Below are 14,170 nucleotides of genomic sequence, written 5' to 3'. Positions count from 1 at the left end.
TTGTATAATACTGTGTTGTTGTGTCTCGTTTGCGGTCAGACATCATTAAATGTCACCTAATTTCACCTCATCATGTCAATTTAGAATTAAGTGGATTATCATTGGTCCTCCCTTCTGCTCACACAGTACTTCACCCTTACTTCCTGTGCATGATGCTGAATAACTTTAAACTATTGAGAATCAATATAAAGGCCTTTCTTCAAAACATGTTCACACAAAAGGCCATAGAGTTTCAGCATTGGCATCATGCCACGATTCGATGTAGGGCATGAAAGAATACATCTGCATGGTATACAATCACAGCCGCCAACAGTCATGACATGTAGCTGACACATATGTGTTGACTGCTTGGTGTCAGTTTTTCCACCCAATGCTGCACAGACACACTTCTACTTGGGAAATAATTACTATTCATTAAAGCTAGCTGTCAGATTCTCTGTCTCCCCTCCCTCCCCAGATGTCCTTCAGCAATCCCAGCACCTGTCATTCTGTCAGCCCTCAGTCAGCCTATCGATTCACAGATCTTTACCCAAGCATAGAATGCTTGCATGCAAATTTCTCTCTCCCTCTTTTTCTGGGCTGACCTTTATTTCTTAAAGAGTTTTTGGCAGGGATAAATAAACCACCATGAACTTTATTCAATTTAATTATTACTCTTCTTCTCATTCAGACCAGACATTTGTCAGGTACTAATATGTATTGATTTGCGGTTGTATCCACAACGACAGTCCAAAGTAAAGTTTGCACCTCACTGCAGAGTAACATTGCAATAACAACACATATATCAGTGAAGGCTGCTGGGAGGAGCTGTGGGAGGACTGCCTGATTGTAATGGCTGGAATGGAATGGTATCAAACACAAACATATGGAAACCACGTTTGACTCCGTTCCTTTTATTCCGTTCCAGCCATTACAATGAGCCCTCCTATACCTTCTCCCAACCACCTCCACTGACATCGAAAGTAGTCAGAATGAAATATCATTATCAGAACACATACGCAACTGAAAAAGGTAACATACTCCAAAGTATTTTCGAATGCATATCTGAAATACCTTGCATCCAATTAATTGTTTTTATATGGATAGAATACAAAGAAATGCAAACTTAGTTGTTCTTTTTTATTATTTAATATAAGAACATTTACATCCTGTTAAAACATTGAGAGAAACAAATATTTTTGATCAAACAATAATAAAAAGTTAAACGGTTCTTTACAGAGCCAACCAGTAAGCATATCAGTATGTTTGTGTATGTAGCGCCTCATTCAGTATGTACAGATACAAATACATAAAACTTGATCATATAATCAAATATAACTCTTTCAGCTGGATACTGAGCTGATATTTCATATTCTTGATTGAGCTGTGTGAAGTAGAGTCTGATCAAAGTCGATGGAGTCAACCTAAGAATATTTACATTCAGCACTTTGGTTCTGGACATTTGTAGCTTTCAGGGGCAAAACAACATCTTATTCTATAACCATACAGAAGTTGAAGGCGTTTAGGAAATATCTGTACATTTTTCGAACGACAATTACCTTTCATACTGTACGGAAAAACTGCTTGGGTTAATTATGTCAGGAATAGTACAAGCTAGACATACAGAGAGTTTGTTGCTTATTTCTTGAATGGCTCGCATAAGTAGTGTACTTTACAGCATAGGTACGTACATGGTAGAAATATAGGAACAAGTTATAACTGTAATTATATCAGAGATAAATGTATATAATTGATCATTGTAAGTGTTCACAACTTGTTCAAATCTTTTAACCATGTTACTACCACCTTTATATATAGTTTGATTCTGATGGTAGCAATACTGATGACATAGAACATGTAATTAAATAAAGGCAGCTAAAGATGACATTCAAATCAAACTGTAATGATAACCTCTTATAGTGGTGCCATTCTCTCATATCATTACCCATTGAAAAGCTGAGGTTGGGCTCCCTGTGGAAAGAAAGATGTCCCCCACATATCAAATAAGTTATAAACCGTAATTGTGAGGTCATGCCTGTCTGAGGCCTAAGGACGTTGGCACCAGTCCCAAGACTTGCACACCAGACAAACAGGCCACTGCTAAGTGACAGTGTTGGCATTGTAGAAGACCTTTTACTTCCACAGGGATATTTACATGTCAGGCGTCCTCTCACCAATGGAAAATGGATCGAGCACACATGAAAAGAGCTGTCCAGCCTTGAACATGGTGGCCATGAAAAGCTCAAGGACGGCCGCCGTTAACAATGAAGTGCCTCAAATGTTAAAAGAAGTCCAATGTGGCAGAATTGGAAGAAATTACACCACTGATTGACATAAAATAATACAGAGTTTGAAAGAAGAACATCTGGGTGGTATGATAAGTGCTGTGTGCTGGCAGCCATGCTATCCGTCAGTTACTGTCCTATGGACAGAGGCAGTCAGAGGCAGTCAAAGGCAACAAACAAACAGAAAGGAAAACATGGCAAATAAATGCTCTATGAAATCATCTGCGGTACTCAGTGTACTGTCTATCATGTAACGAGAGGCTAGCCAATCAAGTCAAGGAGAGTTAATATGCATTCATTTGCATGCTTAGATTTTAGACTGTTATGCAAGTGGATGTGGATTTGGAGTGGAATGTTTGAATGTTTCTATTATATGATAATGTCCATAGTAATGAAATTGTAATAGTACCTTGTATTTGTTGTTGATAATGTTTATAGTTTATCTCTCTCTCCCCCTCTCTCTTTCTCTGTGTGCTAATAATAATATATTCTCCAGACACTTTGTATTTCTAAAATTTCTCTGAACCTTTAATCAAAATTGTAATTGATGACTGTACTACATGACCTACACAGGTACAGGCAAAAAAAAGAAGTACAAGGACCACATTTTATTTGACCAATACCACAACATAAATTAAATTATTGGACTCTCAAAACATAATAAATCATTGGAGAAAAATTGCCAACCCCATTTCCCTCATTTTCTTGTGGGAATGTTTGAAATGTTTACACAGCATAATAGACCCTCCTTGATTGATTGGGTGTCCTTCACTGTCCTGACGATTAGCTGAAGGGCAAGTGATGATTTCTAGATGAGATCAAGATAAATAACTTTTATTTACAAACTCTGTGTTTGTGACTCCCATCTTATTAAAATAGTTTGATGTTTTTCCCAGGTTGTTCAGAAGCACAGTGAGTTTGATGCAATGTGACAATGTGTGTTTGGTTCCCGTGCACTGTGACAACCTTGGAAATGAGTTTTAACTTGCAAATGCTGCACTTCATATATTAGAGAACATTCATCTTATCAGGAAGCACCCAGGGTAATTCCATTTCATGGTAACAAAGAGGATTCGTACAGCGAAGAGGGACATTTAAATATGTGTTCTTTGTCGAGACCAAATGTTCCTATTGTCCAATGGTACAATTGATAAATCCTAGAAACACAGCTATTCCAGCAGTAGATTTATGACAGCAATTTTTCACTCAAGATGTAGGTTTTGTAAATAATGAAAGGTCAAATAGTATTTTATCATATGACATAGATATAGCAGTATGGTCAATTGTTGAACCATCACAATCCGTGTAAAAGATTTGAAACATATCCAGTTGGAATATACTATACTAAGAGAAATGGATGGTCTCCAGTTTATCAGCTCATGTTAATTTGAGTTCCAATCTAGGCCTACCGTGAATACCATTAATAAACATTTGAGTTAAAGAACTAGTTTAAAAAATAATAAAATTCTGCAATATGTTTAACTGGAATTGTGACTGGCATTTACAGGTAAGATCCACAATACAGTGTACTCATTAGAATGCAAATACAGTTAGCCTATTCCAAAAAAGGTGTTATGTCTGCAAAATATATTCAAAACATCTAGCTTGGAAATTAAACTGAACTAAATGTGTTTTTTATCTGAATATTGACTCTCCATTATAAGGCATGATTTTTTTTTTTTTTACAAATATTTTTAGGGTGTTTGCACTTGGTTATCAAATAAAAGGTGTGTGCACTTGGTTATCAAATAAAAGGTGTTTGTACTTGGTTATCAAATAAAAGGTGTGTGCACTTTCCACATAGATGGAGCAATATTTACAGAGCTGTATACACAGACCTTTAGTAACCTTGTCAGAAGAATGAATTTTGAAGTCCGCTGAAAAACTCAACTCAACATTTAAGACATTTATGCCACTCAGTTTGCCACAATGTTCACCTTCTTTTGGTAAAGTAATGTTGCTGAATAGAACGATTCAGTCATAAGCACAAATACATATCTTGTATGGTTTTGAACGAAAGATCAAATGGAAAGGCAAGGATAAACAAATGTGAAGGATTATCAAAATAAACCGTTAAGCATAATCAACAACTCATTCAGCACATCATATTTTCCCTTTTAAATGAAATTGTTCTGTAACCAAATAAAAAAAGTTAGAAAGGGAAATCCTGTTCCGTTTCCTCAACTTCATGCCAACAGATGATCAGCCATAGTGATCCTTTTGAAAACTCATCTGAGTTCCTTGCTTTCTATATTAAAAACTCTATCTGTTGTCATGACATCACTCCACATTCAACAGATTCAACACACGCCACAGTCTTTCAGCAAAGTGTATAGGAATGTTCTAGACATCTCAGAAATATATGTACATGTTTTCCAAACCAGATGGATAAATTGGCGGATGACTGAAGAGTAACCAGCAGCACAGCACTCTCTGGACCCTAATTTAGACTGAGCTAGCTGCATAACTGGCCCAGTTCTGCCTCAGAGGAATTGGGCAGCTTGGAGTTGAAAATCTGGAGGGAGTCTCGGATGCGCACCACCTCGCTGGTGGAGAGCTTGAGCCTGTGTCGGAGCAGACATGAAAAGATGTCCAATGCCTGCACTCCGGGCGGGGAGAGCCGGTTGATGCGGTCTCTCATCTCCAGCAGCATATGAAAGGCTGCGTCCTGGGTTCCTTGCGTGTACGGGTAGTCCAGCTGCATAATCAGGTCTTTGATGCCCTCTGGGTCAAAGTGCATGCTGTAGCCAAACACCTTGAGACTGTTGATCTTCATGTAGCCCAGGTTGGACGTGTGGTCGTCCAGGTCCAGGGGCTCGTAGAAAAGGGTCTCGTTGACAGTGGGGTCGTCGGTCAGGATGCGGCTGCGCAGGTAAATGTGCACCGTCTCGAAGAAGGACTTCCACTTGTTGCCCAGCATCAGCGTCCAGTTGTAGCACTGTAGAGAGGCTTCCAATTTAGTTCTCTCCCAGTCTGGGAAGTCCTGTTGGTTGACAGGCATGAACCAACTCTCCGAATGGCTGCCCCCAAATGGGTTGACATAGATAGCAGGCACAGGCTCCAGGGTACTGTTTTTAGTGGAGCAGATCTGGAATGAGATACCCATTAGCATATGAATGAGGTTGGATTTGTTTTTGTTGCTCTTTAGAGTGAGGAGCATGCGTTTCCTCCAGGCCGGGTTGAACCAGCTGCCCAGACGCACATCATTGCTGATGTAGATGGCATGGACCTCCATGCGACTGTCCAGCTGCTGGAGAAGATACTTGACCTCTGTGTCCGGCATGTCAAAGTCAATGTTCAGGTAGTGGTCCAGAGAGTTTGCTATGTTGGGCCGACACGAGCCCAGGTGCAGGATGTTGCCAGGGTGGCAGGAGCCACAGCGGGTGATGTTGTCCGGGGCACATGAGAGGCAAGTTGACCCCTCTCCGACCTCACAGGGCACTGTCCCCTGGCAGGCGCTACTGTGCTCTGCAGTGCAGGTGCAGCTCTGCATCTCCTCTGAAAACGTGCCCAGGATTCCATGCTCGTTGCAGTACAGGAGTGACTGGGCCCTGTTCAGCCAAAATCCTGGTGTCCTAAAGAGGAAAGAGCATTATTTTCAAAAACATAATTTAACTTTGAGATCATCTTTACTTAAAATGTTTTACCTTTGACTAACACTATTGTACCCTATAGAAAGGATAGAGTAGTGCATACAGGACACAAGTGATGACAATGTCCTAGGGCTCTATTCAATGCGCATCGCAGAAATTCAGCTTTACAGCGAAAGCTGAAATTTATAGGCAATATTCCATCTTTAGCAGAGACTGCATTCATAGTAAACGCTGCATATGTCGGCTCAATCGGAAATAACCTTTACATTTCAATCGCGGAATATAGCCCTTAACGTTCACTTAACATCATCCCATTTAGTAAGTGTCAAATAATGATTGATGTGGCCTTTAAAAGGTTTATCGCCCATCTTTGGGATTCAGAAGAATAGCAAGGGCCCTACACACAAGATCCTTCTCTCAACTGTTCCGTTTACTCTGGAGTCTGTCTTCCAGAGTCCATTTCACACTATTTCTCAGCCCTATTGAATTATGCAGAACATGTATTCCAGAACCTGCAGAACATACTTGTTCTTTTAAATACCAATATGTTATTGCTAAATCATTCTTAGGATTGTATCTATTTGTCGATTTATTATACATAATGTTCACTATATAAAGTGAATTTGCTATTAAATCTGTGTTCATTATTTATGTACAAGCTTTGGTAGGATTTTAGGTGCAACCTCATTTAGAGGGAAAATAACACAAATATTGTACATAAATTAAAAATTTTGTACTTTGCTGTAACTTTCTACTATGCACTATTGAGTAGTTGGTTCTGCAAATAGTAGTTTTGCTCAACAGGTTTTGTATTGGGACTTGCACAACATAAATCTCAAAAATGAAACTTTTCCTTTCCGCCGGCTCGCATATCAAAATTGAGGGATTATATAGCACATGATAATGTAGAATACATCCTCTGGCTCAGCTGAGCTGAATAGATTGTTTTTATTTGTTTGAACAGAGTTAAGGAAGTGAATGACAGCCAGAGGTAGCGCCTGTCAAAGAAATTGAAGTGTTCAGTGGGCAATACGTTAATAACACCAACCTGTTGTCTCTAAGAGCACTTGATTACAGACATGCCACTGTAGACCTCACATCATACAGACCACTTCAATCGGGGCAGAGATACTAAACAGCTTTCTCTCTCGCCCTCTTTTTCATTTCAGACTCTTGCCCTGGTTTTCTCACAGCATCAGATAACAAATTGCATCTTAATGTCAGACAACTCAGCCAAGTCAGTGCCTTCATAAAGTATTCACACCTTTCTACTTTTTCCACATTTTGCTTTGTTACAAAGTGGGATTAAAATGGATTTAATATAATTTATTTTGACAACAATCTATAATATATCTATAATATATCAAATACTCTATAATGTCAAAGTGGAAGAACATTTCTAACATCTGTAAAACATTTATGAAAAGTAAAACACTAAAATATCTTGATAAGTATTCACCCCCCTGAATCAATTCATTTTAGAATCCCCTTTGACAGCGATTACAGAGTCTTTCTGGGTAAGTCTCTAAGAGCTTTCCACACTTGGATTGTGCAACATTTGCCCATTATTATTTTCAAAATTCTTCAAGCTCTGTCAAATTGGTTGTTTATCATTGCTAGACAACCATTGTCAGGTCTTGCCATATTTAAGTAAAAACTGTAACTTGGCCACTCAGGAACATGCACTGTCCTTTTGGTAAGAAACTCCAATGTAGATTTGGCCTTGTGTTTTAGGTTATTGTTTTGCCGAAAGGTGATTTCATCTCCCAGTGTCTGGTGGAAAACACACTGAACAAGGTTTTCCACTAGGATTTTACCTGTGCTAAGCTCCATTCTGTTTATTTTTTTTATCCTTAAAAACTCCCCAGCCCTTATTGATTACAAGCATACCGACACTATGCTTGTAATTGATTACAAGCATACCAACACTAAGTATGGAGAGAAGGTACTAGGGCTGTGGCAGTCACAAGATTTTGTCAGCCGCGCTAATAAACATAAACACATTTAGCATCTCCTGGCTTCCACACAACCCATTGATGCAGACCTTTGGAACATCTACATTTTAGTCTAATAAATCCATGTAATATAGCCTACATCTTCACAACAAATCCATTATTTATTTTAGACAGTTCTAAAGAAGCATGATATGAAGAAAATGTAGTCTATTTCTGAAGAACAGAATAGCATACTCTGAGTTGTCCTTAGGTTAGGTCCTGATCTGGCTATGCCAAATTGCTGTGGGCTATACTAGTTAATTTAGCAGACAAGATTTGCTTAGAATTCCGTGGCATTATTTTATAGTTTGATGAATGCAAATTAACAAAGCTGAATAAAAAATAAAGGGTATTTTCTCCAAACGATTTGAGAGAGAGCGCACATTCTGTGTTGAGCGGTTAACAAAGTGATGCAGTAATGCACCCTAAAAAAATCCATGCCTTTTGCAGCCAGCGGACGTTGTGCCCTTCTCTTGTGCCCTTCTCCCCGAGTGCTACGTTGTGCCTTTCTCCCTGAGTGCTGTGTTGTACCTTTTTCCCTGAGTGCTGTGTTGTACATTTTTCCCTGAGTGCTTGCGTTGTGCCCTTCTCCCCTTGTGCTGCGCGCTCTGAATTACCTCTCACTTACATGGCTCTCCATCACATGATTGGATCTTTCTCACAGGCTACAAGTGAAGAACGACACATCGGGGACGCAACTGCGCGCATCCTTATCCAATTCCGAGGTGCATATTGAAGATATTGGAAGAACTGTCCACATTTACTTTTCGTCAGCCAACAACAATAGTAGGCCTAACGAACAGCAAAAGCACTAGCCTATGTCAATCTACTATCCTCCATAGTGAAAAGGTCAACCTACAGTATTCTGTGCGAGAAATAAATATTCCAAACATAGTCTGGGACAGTTGTGGGATGCGATAGATCCCAAATTCATACAACCACTACCTTCAAAAAAACATTTTGATGCAATGTGGCTGACGCAACAGATCAGAACGTTTTCAGCTTAAAATGTTGATGAACTAGTAGGCTATTTCACATTATAAGTGCAGAAATGCGCACATGGTAGTAGGCCATAAGCATTAATGTTCTATTAGAGGGAAACACCATTCTCAAAAGTGACCGCAAATGCAATTATACATGTAATGCTTTTATTGTAAAGGTGCATTTTAATGGTGAAAATGAGCTTCCACAAACTTTAAACTCACTCGCTGCTTTATGTATCATGCATCATGTTATCGGTATGTCAGTTAGGCTCTACACCCCTTCTTAATTTTAAGAAGTTATTTGGCCACTTTAGTTGTTAAACAAACTATGCCTATGAGCTAGGCTACATGATGTGTGCGACTATGTTCAGAAAATGTTGCAAAAAAAATAAATTGTTTATTATGCTGGGCATTATTCACAAGTCATAGTATATAATTCACAAGTGATAGGCTAATATTGTCATCAGACTATTCTTGATTTAATCTGGTCTTTAGATATACTAAATAATATTTGCGTGAAATTTGTTTTGATTTAGAATGGACCATTATCATGCACCGTTTTTATTTATTACTTAAATAGCGATTGGAGGACGCTTTTCCTGTGGTTCATTTTCATACCAGCCAGGTAGGCAATACTCCTGTTGTAAATATAAGCATTGTGATTAATATTAGCAAAGTTGAGAAATAAATATAGTAGGCCTAGCCTATAGAAAGCAGATGGGTTCCTCCTCTGTTTTCTTGCGCAATTACATGGCCTATAGAAATGTTGCGTGACATGAGCTCATGTTTGATTAGATTTTGATTACATTTGCATTGATGTCAGAGTGATTAGAGGGACAATAGAGTGCCGAGTACAAGACAGTTAGCAAGTTTGGTAGGCTACTAATGACCATCAGTGGCATCAGAGCTGGGAGAAGCCTAATTAACATGACTAAATGGTCACATGGAATTTAACTGTCTTCATGACTCATCACCGCCGCTTTGGCAGTAATACGGTCACTGCAACAGCCCTAAGTGGTACTCAGTTATGTGGTGTATTGGATTTGCCCCAAACATAAGACGTTGTATTCAGGACAAAAAGTGAATTGCTTTGCCACATTTTTTGCAGTATTACTTTAGTGCCTTGTTGCAAACAGGATGCATGTTTTGGAGTATTTTTATTCTGTACCTGCTTCATTTTCACTCTGTCAATTGAGTTAATATTGTGGAGTAACAACAATGTTGTTGAGCCATCCTCCTTTCACAGCCAAACTTTTTTGAGATAGGGGGCAACATTTTCACTTTTGGATGAATAGCGTGCCCAGAGTGAACTGCCTCCTACTCTGTCCCAGATGCTAATATATGCATATTATATTATTATATTATTATTATTAGATTTGAATAGAAAACAACTCAGTAGCTCAGTTGGTAGAGCATGGCGCTTGTAATGCCAGGGTAGTGGGTTCGATCCCCGGGACCACCCATACGTAGAATGTATGCACACATGACTGTAAGTCGCTTTGGATAAAAGCATCTGCTAAATGGCATATATTCATATGACAGGTGAAAACCTGAGACAAATCCAACCAGGAAGTGGGACATCTGAGGTTTGTAGTTTTTCTAAGCTTGGCCTACCGAATACACATCGAGATATGGATGCTATTGCACTTCCTACTGCTTCCACTAGATGTCAACTGTCTTTAGAAACTTGAATGAGGATTCTACTATAAAGGAGTGGCTCATGAGTCAGTAGTCTGGCAGAGAGTCTTGGTCTCATGACAGAGTTACCTCGCGTTCCAGTGCTTTTTCAGAAGAGAAAGGAATTCTCCGGTTGGAACATTATTGATGTTTTATGTTAAAAACATCCTAAAGATTGATTCCATACATCATTTGACATGTTTCTAAAGGACTTTAACAGAACTTTTCGAGTTTTATCTGGATGAAGTGCCTGCGCCTCATGAAGATGGATTACTGGGCTGAACACGCTAACAACAAGTGGCTATTTGTACATAAATGATGGAACTTTATGGAACAAATGAGTCATTTATTGTCGAAATGGGATTCATGGGAGTGCCTTCTGATGAAGATCGTCAAAGGTAAGTGAATATTTATGGTGTTGTTTCTAACTTTGTTGATTCCAAAATGGCGGATATTCCTCTGGCTGTTTTGGGTTCTGAGCGCTGTTCTCAGATTATGCTTTTTCCGTAAAGTTAAAAAATATCTGGAGAAGGAGAAGTCTATCTTTAATTCAGTGAATAACACTAGTATCTTTTATCAATGTTTATTATGAGTATTTCTGTAAAATCACCGGATGTTTTGGAATGAAAACATTACTGCACGTAACGCGCCAATGTAAACTGAGATTTTTGGATATAAATATGTACATTATCGAACAAAACATACATGTATTGTGTAACATGATGTCCTAGGGTTGTCATCTGATGAAGATCATCAAAGGTTAGTGATTAATTGTATCTATATTTCTGCTTTTTGTGACTCCTATCTTTGGCTGTGTGTTTTTTCGACTTGGCAGTGATCTAACATAATCATATGTTGTGCTTTAGCTGTAAAACATTTTTGAAATTGGACACGATGGGTAGATAAACATCTTGCTAATCTTTAATTTGCTGTATTGTACTTGTTAATGTGTGAAAGTTACATATTTAAAAAAATATATATATATTTCGCTCGCTGCCTTTTCAGCGGAATGTTGTCGAATGTCGTCGAAGGGTTAAACTCTTGTTTTAATGTCACCTTTGGCCTCATGGTGAAATCCCTGTGCAGTTTCCTTCCATTCAGGCATCTGAGTTAGGAAGGACACCTGTATCTTGCCTGTATCTTGTAGTGACTGGGTGTATTAATACCCCATCCAAAGTGTAATTAATAACTTCACCATGCTCAAAGGGATATACAATGTCTGCTTTTTTATTACCCATCTACCAATAGGTGCCCTTCTTTGCGAGGCATTGGAAAACCTCCCTGGTCTTTGTGGTCGAATCTGTGTTTGAAATTCACTGCTCGACTAAGGGACCTTACATAATGTGTGTGTGGGGTACAGAGTTGAGGTAGTCATTCAAAAATCATGTTAAACACTATTATTGAGTCTATGCAACTTATTATGTGACATGCTAAGCAAATTGTTACTCCTGAACTTATTTAGGCTTGCCATAAAAAACACTTTGAATACTTCTCAATTAAATCCATTTTAAATTCAGGCTGTAACACCACAAAATGGGGAAAAAGTCAAGGGTGAAGACCATGAAGACCTGACCCAAACAACATAACTTGATATAAAAGAGGAAACAATGATGATGATAGAATGCCATCAAGTGGTTTTACATAATAGTTAATGTATGTAATTTACCAATAAAGTAGGTGTAATATGTTCTAAAGCCAAAATAAACACGTTTTCATCTGATGGCAGATATTACAATATATTTCAGCAATCATTTAAGAGCATGTGATGTTCACATTTTCGTACCTTTCTCTAGAGAGGCTGATCCTTGGCAGTTTGGGACAGCGCTTGCTCAGAGTGAAGAGTTTCCTCACAATCTTCTGGGCTTTCCCAAGAACCAAATTGGTGCTGATCTCCAATTGGCTGTAGCGCTTCTGGAGAGCTGCATCTGTTGCCCAAAACTTGAATACCATGGATGTGTTTAAAAAACGGTCCGTTGGTAGTTTTTTCATGAAGGCCTTGAATTCATCTAAGAAATTGAGAAACAATCACCATAAAAACATGGTTAGTTTTATTCATCTTAAAAAAGTAAATAATTTCACAATCATCAATATATTTTCATTTTCTTCACTTTTCTTAATTTTAACCAGATATTTATATTATGGATTATACCTTTTAAAGTGCAATTATGGTTCATATCCCTAATTTACCATGGGCAGCTCTACATTATCATTATATTATTTCACTATTTCACTAATTTAAACCATCCAGAGACTTCCTACTTATACCCTAGGCAAGTTATATCCCTATGTAGCTGCTATGAAGTATCTTATCAAATCACTGCAATGAAGACACACCGTACTTTTTTACAAAGCCCAACTGAGTGAGACCTGCAATTGTTATGGGGGCTGGAGCTTTTATATTCCTGTATGCTACTCTTGGCAAACCTGTAGTGAGTACATTTCTAGTTAAACTGACAGGCTCAGGTCTTTACAGTGCTTGTTGATCCTGAGTGAGCTACCTCTGGCTCCCAGAGCCAACACCAAATGAGTTGAAAACATCAAGTTTTAGTTTATCACATTCAACGGCTCAATTGGGTTACACATCGGACTTGCGGTGTCACCTCTCTTCATTACTATCAGTCTCAAATGCATGCGATGTCGCAATAGGTAGTTGATAGATCCATTCGTTTGTTCAGTGTTAAAATATTTTGTTTAATGGTAAATTATTTGATTGCATTATATCTCGATAGACCTCCTGCCTGATTATTTGTTGACATGGGCATCATACCAGAGGAACTACTCCTGAAAAAGCCTTACTAAATGTCTATGTTGTCGGCATGCGTTCACATGCATTAATTGGAAACCCTTGAATGAGTAGGTGTGTCCAAACTTTTGACTGGTAATGTACGCTACTACTTCCCTTTTTCTTGGAAAACAGAACAAGCAGTGATAAGTAGCCTATTATGTACCTGCCTGTACTTACATAGATGTTATTCCCTTATGGTTACCTATTTCCGAAAATGTGGTCTCCTTTGACACGAGGAGGCAGAGTAACAGCGTACTTTCATATGTGGTTAGACACCACATTATGCCCTCATCAAATAACACATCTTTCTAGCATGCACTTACGGATTCTAACCACCCACCTGACAAGCCAAGGCTATAGAGTGGTAATATCATCTAATAAAAAACTAATCTTTCACCTTGGACCCTATAGCTGAAAATCAGGGCGCATCAACTTGCTGTTTGTCAGGCTCACCCACCATGTGAAACATACGGGATGTGTCCCAAATGGTACCCTATTCCCTTTTTAGTGTACTACTTTTGACTAGGGCCCATAGGAGCGGGGATATGGTGCCATTTGGGACGTAGGATATGGTGCCATTAACTGGAGTGATCAATGCCTCTGCTTCCCTCCACATGTACTGGAGAACCCAGGCCATTTGAATGATCATTGGGATTCACAGAACACACAAGTAATGTGTCTGTCTATTCCCCTTTTTCTTGGCATTTGTGACTTTATGTTCACATTCATGGAAAATGTAGGCCTTTAAAAATGTGTCAGAAAAAGGGATGTGGTTATTTCCCATAATGGACACAGCCCACTTTCATTCTGATGGGCGTATTAGTGATTCATATAACCATGAACAGAACAGACAGCAAGCTGGGCTTGTTTATTT

General features: G+C 38.8%; 1 protein-coding gene across 1 annotated transcript in view; it reads right to left on the bottom strand.

Moving 5' to 3' along the window:
• Positions 1-1,104: 1,104 nt before the first annotated feature.
• The window catches only part of LOC124041874 (BMP/retinoic acid-inducible neural-specific protein 3-like), a 106,200-nt gene continuing 93,134 nt past the window's right edge, over positions 1,105-14,170 (bottom strand). The window contains exons 7-8 of the mRNA XM_046359971.1: positions 12,295-12,517; positions 1,105-5,839 (exon numbers count right to left, since the gene is read on the bottom strand). Of these exons, the coding sequence (XP_046215927.1) occupies positions 4,720-5,839; positions 12,295-12,517 (1,343 nt within the window). The 3' untranslated portion in view covers positions 1,105-4,719. The remainder of the gene's footprint in view (positions 5,840-12,294; positions 12,518-14,170) is intronic.

Source organism: Oncorhynchus gorbuscha, linkage group LG08 (assembly GCF_021184085.1).
Source record: "Oncorhynchus gorbuscha isolate QuinsamMale2020 ecotype Even-year linkage group LG08, OgorEven_v1.0, whole genome shotgun sequence".
In the NCBI taxonomy this organism is placed as follows: domain Eukaryota; kingdom Metazoa; phylum Chordata; class Actinopteri; order Salmoniformes; family Salmonidae; genus Oncorhynchus; species Oncorhynchus gorbuscha.
The sequence above is the reverse complement of the archived record's forward strand: the minus strand, read 5'-3'. Positions and strand labels throughout refer to the sequence as shown.